The sequence below is a fragment of the Leucoraja erinacea genome, chromosome 10, assembly GCF_028641065.1.
Source record: "Leucoraja erinacea ecotype New England chromosome 10, Leri_hhj_1, whole genome shotgun sequence".
In the NCBI taxonomy this organism is placed as follows: domain Eukaryota; kingdom Metazoa; phylum Chordata; class Chondrichthyes; order Rajiformes; family Rajidae; genus Leucoraja; species Leucoraja erinaceus.
The window spans coordinates 36,725,117-36,751,166 of NC_073386.1; the positions used below are offsets into that span (position 1 = coordinate 36,725,117).

Sequence of the window (26,050 nt, forward strand, 5' to 3'; positions counted from 1 at the left end):
TTACTTAACTCCCCACAGAAAGCACCCGAAGTCAGAATCAAACTCTGGTCTGTGGTGCTGTGAGGCAGCAGTTCTGCCAGTTGTAGATCCCACTTTACTTATATTTTTTAAATAGGTTGGTTATGTGGTTTAGAAACATAGAAAGTAGGTGCAGGAGTAGACCATTCGGCCCTTTGAGCCATTCAATATGATAATCGCTGATCATCTAGAATCTGTACCCTGTTACTGCTTTTACCCAAATACATTGATTCCATTAGCCCTAAGAGCTATGTCTAACGCTCTCTTGAATACGTTTGATATTCTATCGGGCAAATGTCATGGTTGCATATGCAGGTGACATATGGTAATGGTTATAAAGATTCCCCTTTCTGACATCAGACTGGTGGTAATCTATTGACTGGCTTCAGCACGGCAACAAGTAGGTTGGCAATTACTTATTGATTAACAAAAGCCAACCACATAAACCCCCAAATATATACTAAACTTGCAAGTTGAGAGTAGGAACTGCAGATGCCGATTTACAAAAAATCACAATGCTGGAGTAGCGGAGTGGGTCAGGCAGCATCTCTGGAGAACGTGGATAGGTGATGTTTCGGACCTGGATCATCTTTAGAGCAAGTTGACAAACGTGTTTGAAAATTGGCAGCGCATATTGAATGATTTCATTTTTAGAATTGCATGAACTAAGTCAATTTTGTCAATGGTTCTTAAATCAGCAGGAGATTAAGTGATGGATATAATGGAGGCCATCAGAATTATTAAATGTCCTTAACAAGCACTGATGAATGTTTTTCAGAAGAGATTTTAGAGATTGATGGAAGGCTGACAGCTGACATCAGTGAGGTATTAGTCGGAGCTCACTGCTGGATTCTGCATCGAATGAGATAGATGAACTGATAGACAGAAATGCTGACTCAGCAGTTTGTCCAGGATGAAGATTGTCAGGAAACTCTGGGGTTTTCAGTGCGGCATCAAAAAGGATTGACAGGAGTTCACTTTACGAACAGCTCCCCTGCTTAAAAAACAGCTAGCTTAATGCCATGAGAAAGCTAATTAATTCTTCAGTAATCCCACTTGCATTTGAATGTTTTCTACTGGGTCGAACAATGGCTTCAGGGCTTGGAAGTCAAGGGATAATAAACTGAATGAAGGAACTAGCTTATGGCCAGTTAGTTAGTAGCAGGCGATGGGCTGGTCGATTACATTGGAGAGATGAACAGCTAGAGTTTACAAAGCGAGATTGACAGGTCGAGTTTGTGAATAAAAGTCGGCAAATGGAGAATAACTTGGGAAAATATGACGTGATTCACTTTGGAAGGAAGAATGATGAAACGTGCTTGTTTCAACAACTCTTTGCAGGTGGTGCACAGAGAACAACCAAACAAGTGCAGCAATAATCAGGAAAATTAATGCAATGATGGCCTCCATTTCAAGAGTGTAAAAGTGTGGACATTTTACTAAAACTCTGCAAGGCACAAGTGAGACTAATCTGCACAACTTTTGTCCTTTTATTTTAATAAAAGACAAGACAATTTGGAGACGAAAAGACGGTGCTAGAGTAACTCAACAGGTCAGGCAGCATCATCCTGACCTGAAACTTCACCTATCCATTTGCTCCAGAGATTCTGCCTGACCCGCCCCGAGTTACTCCAGTATTTGTCTTTTTTTTGTAAATCAACATCTGCCATTCTATTTCTACAATTGAGTGAATATTCACCAGAATTATGAAAATCCAAAAATAAATGCTGAAAATCTGAAATGATTACAGTTGCAAACCCTCAGCATCTCTGTGGAGGGAGAAACAGATGTTGTGTTTCAGGTCTGAAATCCTTTGCATTCAGAAATGTTATCCTTTTATCATTCCAAAGGTTTTGCCTGATCTGCTAAGTGTTCCAGACTTTTTGTTGTTATCATTGAGGTGGTCACTTGTATAGGCAGTCTTCATATAAGATAAGGCTGGCAAGTAGCTCTCGGTGAATTGGTGTTTAGAAGAGTGAGAGGCAATAATATGTAAGCTCATTATGTTAAATATGTACATATTAAATGCACATATTATTTAATATCTCATGATGTTAAGTCTCAGTCTTGCACTAGAGGGCTTAGTCTCAGAGTAAGGGGGTGCCCATGTAAGGTTGAGAAGAGCAATAATTTGTTATGACGAATGATTAAGGCTGTGGAAAGCCAAAGAAGCTACATTCTTGAATATATCCAAAGCTGAGGTAGACTTTTAATCAGCAAGGGATTTAAATTTATGGAAAGAGCTCAGGTAGTTGGATTAGCCATGGTTTTGCTGAAGTGTGAAGGAGGGTCAAAGAGCTGAATAGCCTGCTCCTGTTCCTCTGTCTCGTGGACTTATTCTCTCCAGAGTTTAAAGGTCTGAGTTTAAAATATAGAGTAAGTTGAGATTCCTACAAGGAAGGGGGCTATACTTGACATTTGGTGTTGACTTAATGGTCTGAGGGAACTGATACACTGCTGTATGATTCTATGGCTAATATATAGATAGATAGAGAACTGAATGACACAGCATCAGGGCAACAACCTCTTCCTCAATGTCAGCAAGACAAAGGAGCTAGTTATCGACATCAGGAAGAATGGTATACATGGATGGTGCAGAAGTCAAAATGGTTGAGAGCTTCAAGGTCCTTGCCGTTAATATTACTGATCTGTCATGGATCAACCACATTGATGTGAATGCCAAGAAGCCACACTCATGCCTCAATTCGTGAGAAGACTGGGGAAATTTGGCATGACTCCAGTGACTCCTACAAACTTTACAGATGTGCCATAGAAAGCATACTATTGGGATGCCACACAACTTGGGTTTGGAAATAGCTCTGCTGATGACTGAGAAATTGCAGAGTTGTAGGAGTAGCCATCACACAGACCAGAGGCAGCCTCCATCTACTCTTCAGGCTGCCTCGGAAGAGCGGCCAACATAATCAAAGTCTTGTCCCACCCCAGTCATTCCACCTTCCTGCTCCCAGCTGACAGAAGGCACAGAAGTCTGGAGGTGCACACCACCAGACTCAGGAATGGGATCTTCCTCTCTACCATCAGGCTTCCGAATGGTCCTTCAAAAAGCTAGCGTACTGTCCAATTCACCTCTACCCAAGTAAGAACATTAGACTTTGTTATGCAATTGATTCGCTATAATAACAAGAACTCTATTCTGCACTCTGTATCTTCCCCGTTGCTCTATCTATTGTACTTGAGTTTCATTTGATTGTATTTATGTATGGTATTTCTGATCTGTTTGGACAGCATGCAAGACAAAGCTTTTCATTGTACCTAGATACGTGACGATAATAAACTGAAACTGCTGAACTTGCTCAGTCTGATCTCATTGACTAGCAGAGTATGCACAATGGTTCAATAGCCTTTTTCTATTTAAGTTCATCCTTTTCCAGCTCGGAATAATGTATAATGTTTGCACTTGTATGTAGCTTCCATTTAACTGTATCTTCTATTCACATAATGAATCCACCCTGTAATTTGCATCTTACACATTCAAATATTGTTAGGGTAAGAGTATTTTTCCAGTTGATTATTTTTCATTGTTTTATATTTGCTGACCTGCTATGTTGATGCTTCCATGCATGCAGAAGCATTGCTGCAATATTCACTTCAGTAATGTTTTCATAATCTTGAAGACATCTGCCATTTTTATTACTGAAATAAGCTCCCGTCTGTTCAGTTGTTTAAATTCTATTTATTCTCTATGAAACTTCAGACACATTAAACACATTTTATCTTCTATATTTCTTCTCATCCATGAAAAAGAACAATAATAGTTTTTTCTTTGCTGCGAGTCACTCTTTTACTATCCTTGTAAATGCTATGCTTGAAGTGCCCTGAAGCTTGGTTTACTTGCAGAAAACAACTAAGTTCAATAATTACAACACTATCATTGTCTCATAAAATATAACTAAGTAGTTTCACTTGTGCATGTTATATTTCTCTCGGTCGTAATTTGTTTGCAGGTACTTCCATCCAATCTGCATCCGAAACGATAAAGACTTTAATTTATTGCCATGAGGCAGGTTGGGAAAGATTCTTAATCAAAACAAGATGTTTGTAATATCCACTTATTTTAAGAATAAGAACCATCAATCATTTCATCAGATTGTCTCGTCTGATTAATGAGAGATCACAAAACAATACCATGCGTCCCATCATGAATGACCTTCAAATGCAAAGCTTAAATTGAATGGAAAGATACAGCATGTATATAAACTAGACAATAACTTGGAGGTCAATTAACATACAAACCTGCACTTCTTTGGGATGGGGGAGGAAAATCTAGATATTGAAAATCTGAAATAAAAACAGAAAATGCTGGAAAAACTCAACAGGTGAGGCAGCATCTGTGGAAAGACAAACTGTTAACTCTGACTGGGAATCTTCATGAGAACGTCTGATGAAGTGTCCCAAACCTGAAGCTTTCCGCTGATGCTAGCTGATCAACTGAGTAGTTCCATACTATAAATGTCCATTACTTTGTATTTGTTCAAAGTTTTCCTTATTCCTGTATGTGTAGCCTTGCATCTTACTGGCTGGGTCTATCCTAAACTATTGTTCTGGATTGAGTGGCTCTGTCTGTGGCTTATCTTTAAGTTTCTTTTCAATCGCTAGAATTTAGGAGATTGAGGGGGAATCTTATAGAAACTTACAAAATTCTTAAGGGATTGGACAGGCTAGATACAGGAAGATTGTTCCCGATGTTGGGAAAGTCCAGGACAAGGGGTCACAGCTTAAGGATAGAGGGGAAATCCTTTAGAACCGAGATGAGAAAAACATTTTTCACGCAGAGAGTGGTGAATCTCTGGAACTCTGCCACAGAAGGTCGTTGAGGCCAGTTAATTGGCTATAAGAGGGTGTTAGATGTGGCCCTTGTGGCTAGAGGGATCAGGGGGTATGGAGAGAAGGCAGGTACGGGATACCGAGTTGGATGATCAGCCATGATCAAATTGAATGGCGGTGCAGGCTCAAAGGGCCGAATAGCCTACTCCTGCACCTATTTTCTATGTTTCTAATAGTCAATAGTGCTATATTTTCACAGATGCGACTGCATGGTGAATTTTTGTGTACATATATTACACATGCAGATGCTGCCATTTTTGATGCCATTATTCAAAGTCCAAAGTCTGGTTGGCCTGTGTGGCCATCTTTGTGTCCTGGGGCACCTCCTACAGCCGACCTTAATCGTGCTGGAGGCATTAGTGCGGTACACCCTCCCATGGCCCACATTCCCTCTCGGTCAGGCCGACTGACGAGCCTTTGGGTGGGTCCCCGGCCCCGCCGACCCACGAGACTTCCTGGCAGGCATCACGGCACCTCAGGAACGCCTCCGCAGTAAGCAATACATGAGTGTGATTTTGCCAGTATCATTGAGACGTTTACCCATTTGTTAACCCTCTTTCATTTCTCAACCCATCCTCTTGTGTTGAGGCAACCAAAAATATACAGAATGCTATGGTAGTAACAATATCAAATCATAAAATACATTACATTATGTATACACAATTTGATAGGATCATTCAAATAATAATCCTATTTGTTTTGCTTAATACCATTTCAAAATCGTTCAATGGTGCTTTTATTGTCACGTGCAAATTCCAAACGCATAGTGAAATCGCATCTCTGATTATCAAGTATGCAGAAATAGTCTACTGATTCCACATGCAAGAAGCGGCATGTTTTGGCACCATTTTCAAAGTCCAGTCCTAAGTTCTTATGAGCGGGGCCCAATCGAGGCCAGCCCCAGGCTGCTGCGGGACTTCAGCCATCACCTTCCTTAGACGTCTGGATTGACCAGCGAACTGAGGTTCTTTACTTATTGAATGATTGATAAGAAAGGAGCTAACTTGCATTCTGGTAGTCGTCTCAAATTGTATTACAGCTTTGTAGGACTTTGGTTAAGATGCAATTGAAGTATTGTTTGCAGTTCTGGTCACCTCATTACAGGAAGGATGTGAAGGTTATGGAATTGGTGCAGAGGAGGTTTACATGAGTGATACCTGGGTTATGGTTATTAGCTACAGGAAGATTTTGGACAGGCTTGGATCGTTTCTCTGAAACACTGGAGATTGCAGGGTGACCTGATGGAACCATGTAATAGATGAAAGTTATTAATCGGGTAGACACTTAAAACCTATTTCCTAGGATGGAAATATCAAATACTGGAGAGCGCAGCGTTAAGGTAAGAGGGGCAAAGTTTTAAGGAGATATGTGGGGCAATTTATCTTTTTTTACACAGATGGTGTTGAATGCCCTGAACATGCTGGAGGTAGATTTGATGTTGAGGAACTTTTGGATGGGCACATGGATATGGAATATAGAAATATGGATTATATGCAGGGAGATGAAGGTTAGTCTTCACATCATGTTTAGCACAAACATTGTGGGCCGAAGGGCTTGCCTCTGTGCTGTACTCTTCTGTATATTCCAAAATGCCTCTGCTCCATTTATCCAGCACTGTAAAACCATCCCTTCAATTAAGACTTCCTTCTCATTCTACAAATGATTTGGCAACAAACATTCTCCCTGTGCATGCATGGGTTTCCTTCATGTATTCCCGTTTCCTCCCATGTTCCGAAGAGGTGCTGGTTGGAATATTAACAAACTACAAACTTAAAGCACAAGGCATGGGGTTCAGTATTGATGTGGATAGAGAACTGGCTGGCAAACAGGAAGCAAAGAGTAGGAGTAAACGGGTCCTTTTCACAATGGCAGGCAGTGACTAGTGGGGTACCGCAAGGCTCAGTGCTGGGACCCCAGCTATTTACAATATATATTAATGATCTGGATGAGGGAATTGAAGGCAATATCTCCAAGTTTGCGGATGACACTAAGCTGGGGGGCAGTGTTAGCTGTGGGGAGGATGCTAGGAGACTGCAAGGTGACTTGGATAGGCTGGGTGAGTGGGCACATGTTTGGCAGATGCAGTATAATGTAGATAAATGTGAGGTTATCCATTTTGGTGGCAAAAACGGGAAAGCAGACTATTATCTAAATGGTGGCCGATTGGGAAAGGGGGAGATGCAGCGAGACCTGGGTGTCATGGTACACCAGTCATTGAAGGTAGGCATGCAGGTGCAGCAGGCAGTAAAGAAAGCGAATGGTATGTTAGCTTTCATTGCAAAAGGATTTTAGTATAGGAGCAGGGAGGTTCTACTGCAGTTGTACAGGGTCTTGGTGAGACCACACCTGGAGTATTGCGTACAGTTTTGATCTCCAAATCTGAGGAAGGACATTATTGCCATAGAGGGAGTGCAGAGACGGTTCTGACCAGACTGATTCCTGAGATGTCAGGACTGTCTTATGAAGAAAGACTGGATAGACTTGGTTTATACTCTCTAGAATTTAGGAGATTGAGAGGGGATCTTATAGAAACTTACAAAATTCTTAAGGGGTTGGACAGGCTAAATACAGGAAGATTGTTCCCGATGTTAGGGAAGTCCAGGACAAGGGGTCACAGCTTAAGGATAAGGGGGAAATCCTTTAAAACCGAGATGAGAAGAACTTTTTTCACACAGAGAGTGGTGAATCTCTGGAACTCTCTGCCACAGAGGGTAGTTGAGGCCAGTTCATTGGCTATATTTAAGAGGAAGTTAGATGTGGCCCTTGTGGCTAAGGGGATCAGGTGGTATGGAGAGAAGGCAGGTACGGGATACTGAGTTGGATGATCAGCCATGATCATATTGAATGGCAGTGCAGGCTCGAAGGGCCGAATGGCCTACTCCTGCACCTAATTTCTATGTTTCTATGTTAAGTAACTGCCTTTAATTTGTTCTCAGTGAGCTTTAGATGATGATTTCTTGTGGGACGTTGAAAATGTGGGGAGGGTACAAATGGGTGATGTATGACGCTATGATAATCAGAAAGAACTGTAAAGGCTGCAAGTCTGAAATAAAACAGAAAATGCCAGCACCACTCCGTAGGCCAGGCACTGCCTTTGGACAAAGCACTGTTAACTTTTCAGATTGAAGATATTTACGTCTTGAAAAACAGTCTCCAACCTGAAACATTAACCCTGATTTTCGTTCCACAGATGTTGCCTAAACATTTTTTGTATTTGTTTAATGAATAACATAGAACATAGAAGTGGCTCTAGAAATCGTGGATGCATTGGTGATAATTTTCCAATGTTCTATAACTCGGGATCAGTTCCTGTGGATTGGAGGGTAGCTAATGTTATCCCACTTTTTAAGAAAGGGGAAATCATGCTTGACTAATCTTCTGGAAATTTTTGAAAATGTAACTAGGAAAATGGACAAGGAAAAGCCAGTGTATGTAGTGTACCTGAACTTTCAGAAAGCATTTGATAAGGTCCCACATAGAAGATTAGTGGGCAAAATTAGGGCACATGGTATTGGGGTAGAGTGCTGGCATAGATAGAAAAGTGGTTGGCAGACAGGAAACAAAGTGTAGGGATTAACGGGTCCCTTTCAGAATGGCAAGCAGTGACTAGTGGGGTGCCGCAAGGCTCGGTGCTGGGACCGCAGCAATTTACAATATACATCAATGATTTGGATGAAGGGATTCAAAGTAACGTTAGCAAATTTGCAAATGACACAAAGCTGGGTGGCAGTGTGAACTGTGAGGAGGATGCTATGAGAATGCAGGGTGACTTGGGGGAGTGGGCAGATGCATAGCAGATGAAGTTTAATGCAGATAAATGTGAGGTTATCCACTTTGGTAGCAAAAACAGGAAGGCAGATTCCTATCTAAATGGCGTCAAGTTGGGAAAAGGGGAAGTACAACCGGATCTGGGGGTCCTTGTACATCAGTCTATGAAAATAAGCATGCAGTTACAGCAGGCAGTGTAGAAAGCGAATGGCATGTTGACCTTTATAACAAGAGGAATCGAATATAGGTCAAATGGGTCCTTCTGAAGTTGTACAATCCCTAGTGAGACCACACCTGGAGTATTGTGTGCGGATTTGGTCCCCTAATTTGAGGAAGGACTTTCTTGCTATTGAGGGAGTGCAGCATAGGTTTACAAGGTTAATTCCCAGGATGGCGGGACTGTCATATGCTGAGAGAATGGAGCAGCTGGGGTTTAGAAGTTTAGAAGGATGAGAGGGTATCTCATTGAGACGTATAAGATTGTTAAGGGTTTGGACACGCTAGAGGCAGGAAACGTGTTCCCGATGTTGGGGGAGTCCAGGGGGCCGCAGTTTAAGAATAAGAAGTAAACCATTTAGAACGGAGATGAGGAAACACTTTTTCTCACAGAGTGGTGAGTCTGTGGAATTCTCTGCCTCAGAGGGCGGTGGAGGCGGGTTCTCTGGATGCTTTCAAGAGAGCTCGATGGGGCTCTTAAAAATAGCGGAGTCGAGGGATATGGGGAGAAGGCAGGAACGGGGTACTGATTGGTGATGATCAGCCATGATCACATTGAATGGCGGTGCTGGCTTGAAGGGCCGAATGGCCTACTACTCCTATCATACTAGTACCTGCGGTTCATTTCTACACATCTTTCCTGTAATGGGATGACCGTAACTGCACGCACTACTTCAAATGGGGCCTAACCAAAGTGTATAATGTTGCAACATGACTTTTTGACTCTTGTATTCAATGCCCCAACTCAATGACACATTGGTTATTCTCTTTACAATAACTTTCCAAATTGAAGAAGCTACACAAGTCCTTCCATCAGTAGAAACAATATAGATATCATCTTGTTCATACAAAAGTCTGGTGGTGACATTAGTTTGTGTCAGGTGCACAAATCATGATTATAGCACCAGAAGGCATAAGATAACAGACGGCCTGCAGTGGGGAAGAAAATAAAATTGAATCCCTTTCATTTAAAAGCAGATTTCAAGGAAAAATATTGCCATTGATGCCACTATGTAACATTTGTTGTCCAATCTTATTTGGCATTGAACTCAAGAGGTCTTTACTAAGCAAGCACAGGCCAGGTACGGACAACACATTTCCTTCCTCATGGACATTAGAAAAAAAACCAGATGAGTTTGTGATGACACTCCACTAGTTTCATTTCTACTGAGACAACCTCTTAAAGAAAAATGATGTCCAGATTTATTTTGTGATTTGAATTCAAATTCCTCAGCTCAGAATTTCTAGTCACCAGATTAGTGGCCGAGAGGTTTGAACTGTTGCTTTGAACTGATCTGATATGAGTTTAGTTTAGTTTAGAGATAAAGTTGGGAAACGGGCCAGTCGGCCCACTGAGTCCATGCCGACCAACAATCGCCCCATGCACTGGTTCTATCCTACAATCTAGGGACAATTTACAGAAGCCTATTAACCGACAAACCTGCACTTGCTTGGAATGTGGAGGAAACTGGAGCACCTGTAGAAAATCCATGCGGCCACAGGGAGAATGTATAGCGTCCGTGGTCTGGATCGAACCGGGGTCTTTGGCGCTGTAAGGCAGCAACTCTACCACTGTGCTGCCCTATGATTGTACTTCATGAATAGGATTGCACAGTAATAATTAGGTTTAGGTTCATTATTGTCACATGTACTGAGCTACAATGAAAAGGTTTGTTTTACATGCTATTCAAATACATCAAATATACTATAAATAAATATAATAAAGTCATACTTAAGTACAATAGATAGAGTAAAGGGGGAAATACAAGTTGCAGAATATAATTCTCAGCATTGCAGTGCATTAGTTCCGTAGACAAAACCCAATGCGCTCAATGGGGTGAAGGTGAACGGAATATTGCCTTAGCTTGTGGAGGATCATTCAGAAGCCTGCTAATGGATGGGGAAAATGAATTGGGTGTGTGCTTTCAAGCTAGTGTACCTTCTGCCAGATGGGAGTGGGGAGATGAATGATCAGGTTGGGACAAGTCTTTGATTATGTTGGCTGCTTAAAACAGCGTGAAGTATAGATGGAGACAATGGGGCAAAGCCTTTTAGAGATACAGCATGGAAACGGGCCATTCGGTCCACTGTGTCCATGCCAACCAATTATCGCCCATGCACTAGTTCTATCCCACACATTAGAGACAATTTACAGAAGCCAATTAATCTACAAACCTGCACGTATTTGGTATGTGAGTGGAAACTGGAGCACACGATCACAGAGAGAATGTACAAACTCCATACAGGCAGCACCTATGGTCAGAATCAAACGTGAGTCTCTGGCGCTGTCAACAGCAACTGTACCACTGTGCGGACCCTGTTCTGATATGGTCTGTGTGATTAATTGGTCTAATGATTCATTATCAACATTTAACTTAGAAAATTAGGTATTAACTGCAGTGTGTTAACTTCTGTGATCTTTTGGTCTTGAGCCTCTTGTGCACAGAATACTTGGAACATATGCTTTTTGTGTTTTTCAGGTTTACCTACACGCTGGGAGAAGGAATGTGGCTGCCACTGAGTAAAAGCTTTGTCATTCCCCCAGCTGAGCTAGCAATCAACCCATCAGCTAAATGCAAAACAGACATGACTGTGATGGAGGATGCTGTTGAGGTCAGGTAAGGGAGTTTGAGAGAGAGAGTCTGGTTGATATTTATCTCCAGTTTCCCAGGTTGGTCTCAATCCATCTTTGATTAAATCAGATTTATCGCAGCTTATGCAAACCTGGCCTTTTGGTGCAGCATGAACTTGAAACGGAAGGTTTGAGGAGAGTCCAAGCAAGAGTCACTAATAGGAACCCTTGCATTGATAAAATAATTTTTAAATTTAAAAAGCGTTGCCACAAACTGAGTCAATTTGTTTGGGAAGGAACTGCAGATGCTGGTTTACACCGAAGATAAGCAAAATGCTGGAGTAACTCAGCAGGGCATGCAACATCTCTGTAGAGAAGGAATAGGTGGTGTTCAGGAATGGATTATGTTCTTCCATATCTCTAGTTTCCCTCTCCTCTGACTTAATCTGAAGAAGGGTCGCTACCCGAAACATCACCCATTCCTTCCCTCCAGAGATGTTGCATGTCCCAATGAGTCATTTATTTGTTTATTTTAATAATGTTGTATGAAGTTGAACACTGAATTTTAACCTTGGCCTTTACTGTATGAGGATTTGGTGCCAAAGTAGGATTTGTTTTCTTCAGTCATTTAATACATTGGTGAGGCCACACCTGGAGTATTGCACAATTTTGCTCTCTTTGCCTGAGAGTTTGCATTTGTGAGGGAATTGCAGGTTGATCTGACTAAGACAATGCCTCAGAGTTTGAGGAGAAATTGACAAGGCTAACCTTGAGAATTTATATGAATATGAAGTGGCTTTCTGATACATGTAATATTTAAAAGGGCTTGAAGGAGTTGATGCAGGGAAGATGTTTACACTGGTTTTGGAGCCTAGAACTAGGATTCCCAGCATTATATAGGGGCTAAATCATGAAGGAATAAACAGAAGAGAAATTCTGGACCTAAGAGGACTGAAGTCTCAGTCAATGCTGATTCAAGATGAAAATCAATGGAGTTTTCAGCATTAAAATAACCAAAGGATATAGGAATAGTTCTAGAAAATGATGTTGAGTTGGAAGATCAGTTCTTATCTTCAAGTTTTTAAGCTTATGGCAACATTTGTTGGTTTGGTAGTGAGCAATCTAATGGGCCTGTCCCACTAACGCAACCTTTTAGGTGACTGCAGGAGACTATGCATTCGCCACATGTTCACGGGTGATTGCCGGGGAGTCGCCTTCATGATCGTGAGGAGTTCTCACATTCTGAGAACTAGTCGCGGCCTCATTATGGTCGCCGCAAATTTTTCAACATATTGAAAAATTAGCGGTGACTTGAATGAAGCCGCTATGGAGAGTAGCGATAATTCTCGTGCCGTAGGTGGGTTGCCAAGAGGTCCTAGTGGGTTGCCAGGAGGTCATACGTCCTTTGTGGTTGTGGCCTGTGCTGACTGGTGAGTTGCATTGCAAACTTAAGATCTCTGGTGAATTTTGGGCCTGAATGTCTCTGCCATTACTGTATTTACTACTTATGCATTACAATTTTAGGAGAGGAAACAAAGAGTCATTGTCATTGCATAACGCATTCCGAATTTGGAAATTATTCTTCCTTTGGCAACATTGCATTTCTATTTCCTTTAAAGGTCATGAACATGCAAAAATATCCTGCAAAGAAAAAATATTGAGTCAAACGTTCTATATAGTTAATAAATGATGTCGGGAAACATTAAGAATTACAAGGGATTTCATTTTTCAAAAATTAACTGGCATTTTGAGCCACAGATATGTCTAATTTTGGATATTGAGACTGAACCCTTAGGAATTAATTGTGTGGTAATTGCTCAATGTGATTGGTGCTCTGTACCACATGTTCCTCAGCATCCGAGTCTAACACGGCTGAATCCATGCTGATGGATTAGCTACCTCGGAAGTCGACAAAAGCTGTGCTGATCTCATTTTCTCTCACGTACTTGCTTGAATACTATATGGCACTGCCTTCAAGGTCTTTTCTCCCTTAAGAATCTGACTGATGGAACTCGTCTAGTGAGGAAGACAGTCGCATACATCTTCCCCTACTCCCTCTTACTAGCTCTGACTGGTTGACTGTTTTATCATTCACATCTGGTTTGCACAGTGACTTACTTATCCAGCAGGTATCCATATCAGAAATGGATAACCAGCAATCGCTGTGATTTGAAATTCAGTCATTTTAAATGTGGGCGACATGACCTGCCTTGATGCATTTGCCCTGTAGCTAAAGGATTAAAATGCATTTCAGGCAAAAGAATCCTTCCTATCTTGTTAACTGCGTCAAAGTATTCACAAAGAACAGATTTGTGAGTACATCTTCTCTGACTTTGTCATGCCTTCATATGCATCAAGATTGTAATGAAGTGCATTTGGTTGTGCATCAAAACAATTTTCTAAATATATTTAATCAGAAACTGAGAGAAAGATATTGGTTCTGATGATAGAAGCATTTGTTTTATTGTAACCACTTGTCGAATCCTACTTTTTCTGAGAAATATTATTTTGTTTAGTTTAGAGATGGAGTGGAAACGAGCCCTTCGGATCACTCAGTCTGTGCCAACCAATGATTACCCGTACGCTAGTTCTATGTTATCCCAGTTTTGCATTCTACATGCTAGGAGCAATTTTCAGAGCAAACCTCCTCGTCTGGAGTGATGGAGGAAACCGGGGCACCGGGAGAAAACTTGTGCGATCACTGGGAGAATATACAAGCTCTGTACAGACAGCGCCCGTGGTCAGGATCGAACCCTGGTCTCTGGCCCTATAAGGGAGGTTGAAAATAAGAGGAAAATATACAGTTAATGGCAAGACCCTTGGGATCAAAGGGCCTCTTCCTGTGCTGTAATGTTCTATGTACTCAAACCTTGTTAAAAGTAACATCAAATTATAATCATGAGTTCATTGCAATTGAAACATCTGGAAGTGAGTGATTACTCGGGCTGTTCACCAAACTATGATGAATCCTAAATGCTGAGTGCACTGTGCTTCATTTCTGAAGGCTAAGCCATTCACTTCTAATGAAAGATTGAACCTTGTTGAAAAAGAAAGCTGCATAAAGTTTTTTGTAGCTCCTTGCCCTCCAACCATCTTGGGTACTATTACAAAGTGACACTTTACATGTGAAATGCATGGTCCGGTCCATCAACAAATCATTCATATAGAAGAACTGCACGGCTCCTGTAAAACCTGCTTCCATGCAATTCAATGATAACTTGAATAATACCCTGGCTGGTTCAGTGATGTTAATATCGATCAATACTTAGCTGTTGCCCCTTGGCATACTGTCATGTCCCACCTTTCTTTATGACAAATCTTTTGGAGGTTTGTAATTCTACACTTTGTTAATTGGTACATGGAGACGTTTGAGTAAATAATGCAAAACAAGCAATGGTTTGTCACAGACAAATGGTGCCTGGCTCGCACAAGTGGCTCATATTTCATGGCCTAAATAGTCTCCTACTGTGCTATGAGTATCTATGATGCATTACTACCATCTATCTAAACCCTCAGATTATGTATTATATTTAGGAGAATTTATCGCAGTCACTTGAACGATTTCAAAACAAAAGGATGAAAAGGTTCGGACACTAAATGTCCTCTATTCCATTCCCCCCTCCCCGAGATGCTGCCTGACCCATTGAGTTACTCCAGCATTATGAACCAGCATCCACTGTTCCTTCCTCACAAAGGATGGATATGCTAAACATCTGAAACAACACCAGACAATGCCTGAAATATTCAGGCAGTAAGTCAGGATTTATGGAGAGCGTTTCTATTTCACATCCACACAGAAACTACCAACATCACCTGTTATTATGATCTGACAGTTCCAGTGTGCAAGAAATCTGGAGGGTTGAAAACCTTATGCTGACCTCTGCTTCTGACTGGTCATTTATACTGTGACTCTTGGGAAAGGGGTTTTCTTGAGGAATTTCTATGTGCCCAGCTGAACATAATTGCACATGAGCATGTTTAGATAATTTGAACAATTTAAATGGCCCCAATCTGAATAATTTTGGTGTCAAATATATAAAATTCAGATTGAAAATAATGAACAGATTTTAAATCTAATCCATTGCATGGTTGTTTAACTTTCCTGCAGTTTTGAGCCTAAATCACGCTACAACTTCACAACAATTAGTTGTAACTGGAAGTTGTATGCTTTATCTCCAGTAGCTGTTCAATGTGATATTAGTAAAAGAAAAATGTGTATATAAAAAATACGTTGCCTTGTTCTGACACCTGATTAATCATTTCCTTTCCCGGGGAGATGTACAATAAATGAGACTGAAGGTCTATGAAAGCTTCAAAGCTTGTGATGCTACAAAAAGTTGATATTAAAATGTCATGAAGCATAAAATGGAAAACCAATTTAAATTAGACCATCAACCTTCAGGATTCACCAGCTCACAAACTGAATTCTCATTTTCAATAAGTCCTTCTCTCAGTTCTTCAAGATAAACGGGAACAAAGGATGATTTCCATCACAGGCTCCAAGCGGTTGAATCATTTCTGGAGTCTGAAGTCAAAGTACAAACTTTATAAATCAACAAAAACTTTCTTCAAGAAATCCCTTCCAAAGTTCATGTCACTGATATTCTAATCTGCAAAGTTCTCAATCATTCTCCCACTGATGCATTTTCTGACCAGAAATAATATTCATGTGAAAACTCATAGCAATAATTTATTTTTTCAAATGAAATATCTGATACGTGTTGATGAATTAAAAAAGTGTTTTTGACCTTTCCCTGACAGCAGCAACTGGTTTGGTTCTAGCTGGACACCTTACAGTACCATGGCAAAGTTTGTTCTTTGCAAACTTTGAAAATTCACGAGCTGTGCTGAGGATATGTTCATAAGTCATAGGGATATAGTTGGGTCATTCAGCCCATCAAGTCTGCCATTCAACTATGGCTGATTTAGCTTTCACTCACCCAATTATCCTGCCTTCTCCCAATTACCATTGACACACTTGGTAATCAAGTATATGTCAATATCCGCTTTAGAAATACCCAATGACTGTGGTAAGTTTCAACGGATTGCAAGATCCATCATGTGAAGCTGGTCTCTATCACTGTCACGTTCACACTGTTTTTCAACTAAAAATAATTTCAACTAAATGTTAATTTTTCCAACTGGTGGGAGAGCCAACAGTTGCTTGCAACTATTTTGGACGTACAATAGTGACATTTGCTCACAACTGGTGTTTTATGTTTAAGTCCACACTTACTTTAGAGACACAGCATGGAAAAAGGCCTTTTGGCCCATTGAATCTGCGTCGACCAGCAATCACCCATATCTTACGCACCAGGAACAATTTTATTGAAGCCAATTAACCCAAAAACTGACATGTCTTTGGAATGTGGAGGAAACTGGAGCAACTGGAGAAAACCCATGTGGTCACAGGGAGAACATATGTACTCCGTACAGACGGCATACGTAGACTGGATTGAATCCCGGCCTCTGGTACTGTTAGGCAACATCTCTACTGCTGCACCACTGTGTTGCCCTCGACCAAAATTTGGCATTCCCAAATGCATGTTTTTCTTTTTGGGACTTGTTTTGTTTATTTAATTTTACCTGAGTTATACCTGATGAAAGTATTCTCTTTGTAATTTCCTCTTCTTCAGACTTCTGTGTAAGTGAGACACTGGGAATTGTGTTGAGAACTGTGTTGTTCTCATGACATTGAATTACAATTAATTCAATAATTAAAGCACGTAACTTACCCAGGGAAACTTACCATTGAAAAAGAGTGGAGCAGCAAGCAATCTGCTGGAGGAGCTCAATGGGTCAAGTAACATCTGTGGATGGATAGGGATCATTAATGTTTGGGGTTGAAACCCAGCAACACGATCGATCATGGGGAGAAGGCAGGAGAATGTGGTTGAGAGGGAAAGGTGGATCAGCCATGATTTAATGGTGGAGTATTCTTGATGGGCCAAATGGACAAATTCAGCTCTTAGAACTTATGAACAACTTGAGCTAATAACAAAGATATTTGAAAGGAGCTGAAACAAGATTCAATAATTAAAAATACCCAATTTTCTTTTAAATTATAAATGTATTTGAAAATTTGACAAAAGCTTTTGTAAAGGAATGGAAGAATGAAGATCAGTGATGCTGTTTAGATGAATGGCATTTTAAATGATGTGCCAACAATAGGTGAAGGGAAGTTATGGATCAGAAATTGAATATATCTGGCTCAGTTTTAACTTGTGGAATATTCCTCGACTCAACAATTTGTCCTGAGCTAGAGCATGAGGCCAGATGTGCGTGCCAAGGTATCTGGTGTCTCATCTATGGTGTGAGGATGTGGAAGTTAGGAAAACATTTAGTTTAGATTCATGTTTAGTTTAGCTTAAAGATACAGCATGGAAATGGGCACCTCGGCACATCGAGTTCATGCTTTAGAATCTGTCCATGGTCTCATGCCTCTGTTTTTGTAATCTCCTGCATCCAAACAACTCCAGAGATATCTGGGTTGCTACCTTCCATACACCTCTAATTTTCATACTCTGTCAATTTTACCCATGCATTTAACTATTACACCTTCAAATACCAGGGTGGCATGGTGGCACAGTGGTAGAGTTGCTGCCTTCCAGCACTTGCAGCGCCAGATCTTGACTTTGGGTGCTGTCTGTACGGAGTTTAAACTTCTCCCCATGACCGCGTGGGTTTTCTCCGAGATCTTTGGTTTCCTGCCACACTCCAAAGACGTACAAGTTTGTAGGTTAATTACCTTGGTATAAGTGTTAATTGACCCTAGTCTGTGTAGGGTAATGTTAATGTGTGGGGGTCGCTGGTCTGTGCAGACTCGGTGTGCCAATGGACCTGAATCTCTAAACTAAACCAGAAAACACTTTCTGTTTCCTCATTCCTCATTCCTCATTTAACATTATCCTTTAAACTCAACTCTGCAGGAGCTTATGTCTTTGCATCCCTGTCTGTGGCTTGCTGTCAAATTTTGTAGATGCTCTTTTGTGTAATTTACTAATAAAATGAGCAAGATAATCACAAGATTTCCAGTTGTGTCAGTAAATGTTTGGTTGTGTCATTAATAAAGAGTGTTTCATGAAATGAAAAAAATGCTGTTGCTTTAATGTAAATACAAAGTAATTCTGAAACTATTGTTTTTTAATTCATATTTATCAAAATAATATGGAGACTACAGTCAAATTGCAAACATATGTTACCATATGTTATCATTGTGGATTTAGAAACAATAGGTCATATCTGTTGAATATTATTTGATATACGAACAATATATTTCTAATAAATGTCTATAATTGAACGTAGACTACACTCTCTGAGTTTTTAGAAGCTCTTTCATGTGGTACTGTGTGGGACATACAAAAGAAAGATTAAGGATCATGAAATGAAAACTCATTGAATAAAACAAATTTAGCTTGCTCAATGGATTTAAAACCGATTTTGTATTGAAAAGCAACTGTGATGGCAAATGGAAAGAATTGTTTGGAGAGATGGTGGCAAAGTGATGGTAATATTATCTATCAATGCTCAAGAAAAGTGACCGGATTGACCTATGAATTTTAATTTAGATAAATATAAAGTTATGGGTGAAGGAACAATAGACGCATGTTCATATTGAAGGAGTACCTGTTTTCAAAGTGACAATAGATGTTTGACCTTTTACTAAGAATGTTTAGTCAATGAGAGTAGTAATTAACAAAGCTAATTATGTGTGGGTACACATCTCCAGGGCAGGTAACTGCAAATAGATCTTTGTATGCTCCATTTAAACTGTTTACAGTTCTGGACACATCACCAACAACCTGGAACAGATATCAGCAATGCATTAAAGATTCTGAGAAGAACAATGAGAATGATATTTAAAACTAGATATCAAAATTATAACAATCAAGTACAATGTCATTGAGGTATGATTGAGTTGCCGAAATATTTGGTGCACTTTAATGGGTGTGCCATTAGAAATGCTAAACAAGTTTAGGTTGTGAACTTGCAAAAGGATTTGAGTATAGGAGCAGGGAGGTTCTACTGCAGTTGTACAGGGTCTTGGTGAGACCACACCTGGAGTATTGCGTACAGTTTTGGTCTCCAAATCTGAGGAAGGACATTATTGCCATAGAGGGAGTGCAGAGACGGTTCACCAGACTGATTCCTGGGATGTCAGGATTGTCTTATGAAGAAAGACTGGATAGACTTGGTTTATACTCTCTAGAATTTAGGAGATTGAGAGGGGATCTTATAGAAACTTACAAAATTCTTAAGGGGTTGGACAGGCTAGATGCAGGAAGATTGTTCCCAATGTTAGGGAAGTCCAGGACAAGGGGTCACAGCTTAAGGATAAGGGGGAAATCCTTTAAAACCGAGATGAGAAGAACTTTTTTCACACAGAGAGTGGTGAATCTCTGTAACTCTCTGCCACAGAGGGTAGTTGAGGCCAGTTCATTGGCTATATTTAAGAGGGAGTTAGATGTGGCCCTTGTGGCTAAGGGGATTAGGGGGTATGGAGAGAAGGCAGGTACGGGATACTGAGTTGGATGATCAGCCATGATCATATTGAATGCAGGTGCAGGCTCGAAGGGCCGAATGGCCTACTCCTGCACCTAATTTCTATGTTTCTATGTGAATCTAGCAAAAGGATTTGAGTATAGGAGCAGGGAGGTTCTACCGCAGTTGTAAAGGGTCTTGGTGAGACCACACCTGGAGTATTGCGTACAGTTTTGGTTTCCAAATCTGAGGAAGGACATTATTGCCATAGAGGGAGTGCAGAGAGAAGGTTCACCAGACTGATTCCTGGGATGTCAGGACTGTCTTATGAAGAAAGACTGGATAGACTTGGTTTATACCCTCTAGAATTTAGGAGATTGAGAGGGGATCTTATAGAAACTTACAAAATTCTTAAGGGGTTGGACAGGCTAGATGCAGGAAGATTGTTCCCGATGTTAGGGAAGTCCAGGACAAGGGGTCACAGCTTAAGGATAGAGGGGAAATCCTTTAAAACCGAGATGAGAATAACTTTTTTCACACAGAGAGTGGTGAATCTCTGGAACTCTCTGCCACAGAGGGTAGTCGAGGCCAGTTCATTGGCTATATTTAAGAGGGAGTTAGATGTGGCCCTTGTGGCTAAGGGGATCAGAGGGTATGGAGAGAAGGCAGGTACGGGATACTGAGTTGGTTGATCAGCCATGATCATATTGAATGGCGGTGCAGGCTCAAAGGGCCGAATGGCCTACTCCTGCACCTAATTTCTATGTTTCTATCCGATGCTGCTTGTATCAGTAGTGCTGATTCGCCAAGGATTGTGGAGTATTCCACAATTTTGTGAATGAAAATGTAACATTTAAAGGCTCGTGGTCATGGGTCTGGTCAAGATCTAGGGTTGCATACATTTAGAATTGGAGCCAAGAATAGAGGAGAGGCAAGAGAGTTGGGCATCAGAGCTGGGGCCTGGGCTCTCAGTCAAGTTGAGGTTGAAAGTGGCAAAGTGATGGTCTACAATCGCCCCCAAGGGGTGACCAGCGTATAGTGGGTATTGCTGGGACTGGGGTATCAGGGAGTCTGAGGGTAGGATGGAAGGCTGAAGGACTTTATCTTGAGTTTTACCGACCAATGGATGGTTGCCAATACTACCGTGGAAAGCCCTGGCCTTAATAATAATGGGTAACAAAATGATGTGTCCTACCAGTGTTCTGTCAGAGTGCAACAGAGACCAAGTTATCATCTAGTTCCCAACAATGGTAATTTCCAGGGCAATGTGTTTAAATTCCCCTATGAGGCAAATGACACAATTCAATGTGCCCTTGGCACAGAAGTTGTAATTCTTTGAGAATAATGACCAAAACGCAATCTGCTGATGGATCTGGATCAGGCAGCATCTGTGGAGAACAAGGATAGGTGACATTTCAGGTTGGGACTCAAAATGTCACCTTTCCATGTACTCCGGAGGTGCTGCCCAAACTGTTGAGTTACTTCAGCATTTTGTGTATATTTTGTATAAACCGGCATCTGCAGTTCCTTGATTAACATAAGAATGCCAGCCACTTTTTTTACTGACTAATGTCTAGTGGGTTATTTATATCCTCTATGGGCACAAGGTGTGCCTCACATGGGAGATAAGAGCACAGCTTTGTGCAATGGGTCACTTGTAAACCAAATAAATAATCTGGGGAAATCGAGCCACGTGGCTCAAGTTATGTTATATTCAGATTAATCTCTGAAAACCTTTTACCTTAAAACTGTGTACTCTGGGGAACAAAATAAATAAACGTTAATATCCTTGTTTGAAATGTTAGCACATTAAGTATACAGTTGATGGTCTGATTTACTATATATTTTTTTTTTTAATGAGTGACTGCAGATGCAGTAATCTTGAGCAAAAAGCAATCTGCTAGAGTGACTCAATGGTGTTCAGACATCCTCTCTTGTGTTTCCATAATAAATCAGAGCATCAGTTTTGCATTTCAAACAAGGATATTAAAGAATACTTATTTTGTTCCCTGGAGTTCACATTATGTATGTGTAAAAACCTTTCAGAGATTTAGCATCTTTGCAAAGGGATGGGAAAAAAAGACGCAAAGTGCCAGAGTAACTGAGTGGGCTGAACGACCTGTTTGCACACTGTATCTCTAAAGTCTTTATAGTCTTTATATTTAAAAAAATTAAAAAAAAACTTATTCAGAAATGAATGTGATGGAGTGAAAGCATATGATACTGTTCTTCTTGGTGCCCATTAGCCAAGCAGATGTAACATTGCATATCCTTTCAGAAGGAACTGAATGTGAACTTAGCTTAACGAATTAACTAACGTGATGCATTGGACGGAATGTGTTCTGGGATTTCCTGGGAGTTCAAATAATGCTTTATGTCTAAAATGGTTTACGACAAATGAGCAGTGTGGCTCGGTTTTCCAGATTATTTGTTTGCTTTACAAGTGACCCATTGCACAAAGCTTTGCTCTTATCTCCCATGTGAGGCTCACCTTGTGCCCGTAGTGGATATAAATAATCCAAGAGACATTAGTCATTAAAAATAGTGGATGGCATTCTTATTAGAATCAAGTTGTGGTTTCAGGTCATATTACAAATGTTTGCCTGAACAATCCAAGAATCCCCAGTGTGCAACATTCTGTGAGATATTCCTTTCCAGGGATACTACCTGACCTGCTGAGCTACTCCAGCATGTTGTGTCCTTTTTTGTTAACCAGAATCTGCAGTTCCTTGTTTCTACAAGGTGCAACAAGGCTATTTGGAGATATCTGAAAAAAAAGTGTAACTCAACTTGAATTGTTTACCTGGGAGTCAATGTAGATAATCAAACTCGGGAGTGATGGACAAATAGAGTAATCAAATCTAATTCCGATGCATACTTCCTAATCCATGAGCACTCAGTAAGTGCAAGCAGCATATGTACAGACATCTGTACTGTTCCTGAAAATGGGGATGGATTCATTTTAATACCTTGATAAAGACATAATCCCGCATGACATATTCACAGCACACTGCACAGATAATAGCACAGGTGCAAATACTTGTACTAAAATGTAAATCTATTGAAATCAACATATGTGCAGGAGAACGGGAGATACTCTTGCTCATTCCTATGTTGATTTGTGCTAATAAATTGCCTTCATCTTTGGAGTAACAAGAACAACATGTTATTCTTTCAATGACTGTGTAAGTGCAATCCTCCCCATTATTTTAGTTTGCAAATCACATCCAAGTGCTATCATAGAGTAAAATCTGAATGGCTTTTAAAATGGACATTAAAATATTTTCATAACTGATGAGAGAACAGAAAGCAAACATGATGCTTGGACCACACCAAGGAGAGGTTTGATTTTCCTACTCGCTCAGTGCAGGCTTTGGGAGAGGATATGGAAGAATTAGCAAATTGCTGTCTGGGTTAGTGGATACTAGTTATGAGGAAATGTTTGACGAACTTGGATTGCTTTCTCTGGAGCTGAAGGGAGACCCATTCGGAACATATAAAATTAAAAGAGGCATAGGGTAGACTGTTAGAACCATTTCCCCAGGCTGGAAATGTCATAGGTGAGAGCAGTGGCGTAGGATGTAGGGTACCTTATGTAGGGTAACATAACTTGAGCGCCCGGGGCAGTTTAACGTTTTGCGCCCCTCATTAGCGGGGGGGGGAAGGGAAGAGAAAGGGGGGGAGAAGAGGAGAAGGGAAGAAAGGGGAAAGGGGAGAAGGAAGGAACACGTTTTTGGTCTCTTCCTTCGGGGGATGCGACTTATTTTGTCGTATCCCCCGTCTCCGCCTGCGCCGAGGCCTAATGGCGGAGCTGGCGGCCTCGGAGCTGGGACAGCGGCAACGGCGACCAGAACTCGGAGCGTGGACAGCGACAGCGGCGGCCTGGCCTCGGAGCTGGGGCAGCGCAGCGGCCGCCCGGCATCAGAGCCGGGATGGCGGCGGCAGCAGCTGGGACGGCGGCAGCAGCAGCGACAGCGGCGGCCTGGCCATGGAGTTGGGACAACGGCGATCAGAACTCGGAGCTGGGGCATGTCCCGGGCCTCTGTAGAAGCGAGCTCCACGCTGCCCGGCATTATACTCACCGCGGTGGCAGCAGGTAAGACCTCCTCGCGGCGGCCAACGGCGGCCCTACGGGTTGGGACAACGGCTTAATGGGGCACGTTCTGTAGAAGCGAGCCCCGCGCTGAGTTTATACTCACCGCTCCAAGTAAGACCTCCTCGCTCCAACGGCTCCCTGGGCCTCTGTAGAAGCAAGCCCCGCGCTGTTTTTATACTCACAGCTCCAGGTAAGACCTCCTCGCTCCAAAGGCTACCCGGGCCTCTTAATTTTATAAAAAATTTTACCCAACAATTTTTTTGCGCCCCTAAAAATTTAGCGCCGGGGCGACCGCCCCTCTGGCCCCCCCCACACTATGCCACTGGGTGAGAGTGGCAAGTTTTAAAGGCAATAAACAGGGCAAATGTTTTACAGGGAGTGGTGGGTAAATAGAATGCACTACCAGGGCTGGTGCTGGATGCATTTATGATAGTGGTGGTTCAGAAGCTTTTAGATAGGCACATGGATATATGGGGAATGGAGGGATTTGGATTGTGTGCAGGCAGCGGAGATTAGTTTAACTTAACATGTTGGGCATGGACATAACGGACAAAAGGGCCTGTTCTTGTGCTGTGCAATTCCATGTTATATGCTGGAAGTAAAGTTGTGTAAGTTGACAAGGACTTTGGAGAATTGGCTCTAGTTTAATTGCTCTTGCAAAGTAAGTTCGTACTTGGGTTTGAATGGCTAAATAGCATCCTGTACTATTACCATGGCAGAAGCATTTACCATCAGCAGTTAGCTGTGTTAAACAAAATCAAAGGAATTGTACCGAAAACAGACACAACAGGTGAGGCACAATGCTGGTAAGGGACGATACTGGGGTGTGGCCTATCGCGCCCTCGTGGTCAGCTGCAGAGGCACTTCCGGGCACAAAGATGGACGGCGATGGCTGGAGGCCCGCAGCAGCCTGGGGCTTGCCTGGATTGGGCCTGCCTCATGAGAACCAGAACGTGGACTGGACTTTGAAAATGGCGCAAATAATGGTGCCTCTTGAATGTGGGCTCAGACTGTTTTTGTACACTTGCTAATTGAGGATGTGCTTGGGTATGTGAATACTGTACTGAACTGTATAAGTGTAAAATGACTTTGTTGTTTGCATGTGACAATAAAAGCATTATTGAACTTTTTAAATGTTTCAATGGTTCTTTATTATCACATATACTGAGGTACAGTGAAATCCTTTATTGCATACATTTCAGTGAATTTTTACCATTCACAGGTATAATCCATTAAGTTCTAAGTATATAGAGATAGCCCACCAAGACCATATGCAAGAATCACCAGGTTTTTGGTCGTCATTTTCAAAGTCCAAGCTGCAGTTGGCTATAATGGGGTGTGACAGCAGGCATGTCCATCTGGATTGTCCAGTGAACTGTCATCCCTCCTCTTCACAGAGAAACAGGTGAATAGGTTTCTCCAACAGCGGCAATCATTTGAAAATATTTAAGATGTAAGTTTGTGACTAGCTAAGATGGTGGAAGTGCCTCAGAAGACTTCTGAACAATCGGTGCTTTACAATGGGGGATGTATATTTCCACCTCTTCTCAAAGGTATACAGACTGATTATTTCAACATTCTTATTTTTGTACCTAATTAATTTTTTTGAACTCTACTGTGCTCTTTTACCCAAATGTATGATCTCCCCAATGGCTTCTAACCGTTTGGTAATTATGAGGTCCGTGATTTCAGGAATCTCCTTTATTCTGGGTCGACAGTCACTTTATACCTCCATCCATCACCAAGACGGCTGTGCTCTTATTTTTCTGCCATGTCTTTTATTACAAGCTGCAAAGGATGATAGCCCAGAGGATTTTACAATAATGTTTCTCTTTGATGGAATTGGTTCCTGTTAGTCTTATTGATTTGTTTAATTGGCAGCTATTTGCTGACTGCTGATTCTTTGACAAATTTCAGGCAACCAGATGTAAATGTGACATGCAATAAAATATGGCCTCTGAGGTGTAGGAGGTGTGTACGACTATCTATTATACATCATGGGAACATTTGGAACCAAAATTAAATTCTGGCAAGATTCCCATTTAAGTAGCTTG

At 41.4% G+C, this 26,050-nt stretch overlaps 1 protein-coding gene across 1 annotated transcript in view; it reads left to right on the forward strand.

Moving 5' to 3' along the window:
- astn1 (astrotactin 1) overlaps window positions 1–26,050 on the forward strand; it is a 1,772,582-nt gene that overhangs the window by 1,010,596 nt on the left and 735,936 nt on the right. The window contains exon 10 of the mRNA XM_055641960.1: window positions 11,328–11,465. Within this exon, the coding sequence (XP_055497935.1) occupies window positions 11,328–11,465 (138 nt within the window). The remainder of the gene's footprint in view (window positions 1–11,327; window positions 11,466–26,050) is intronic.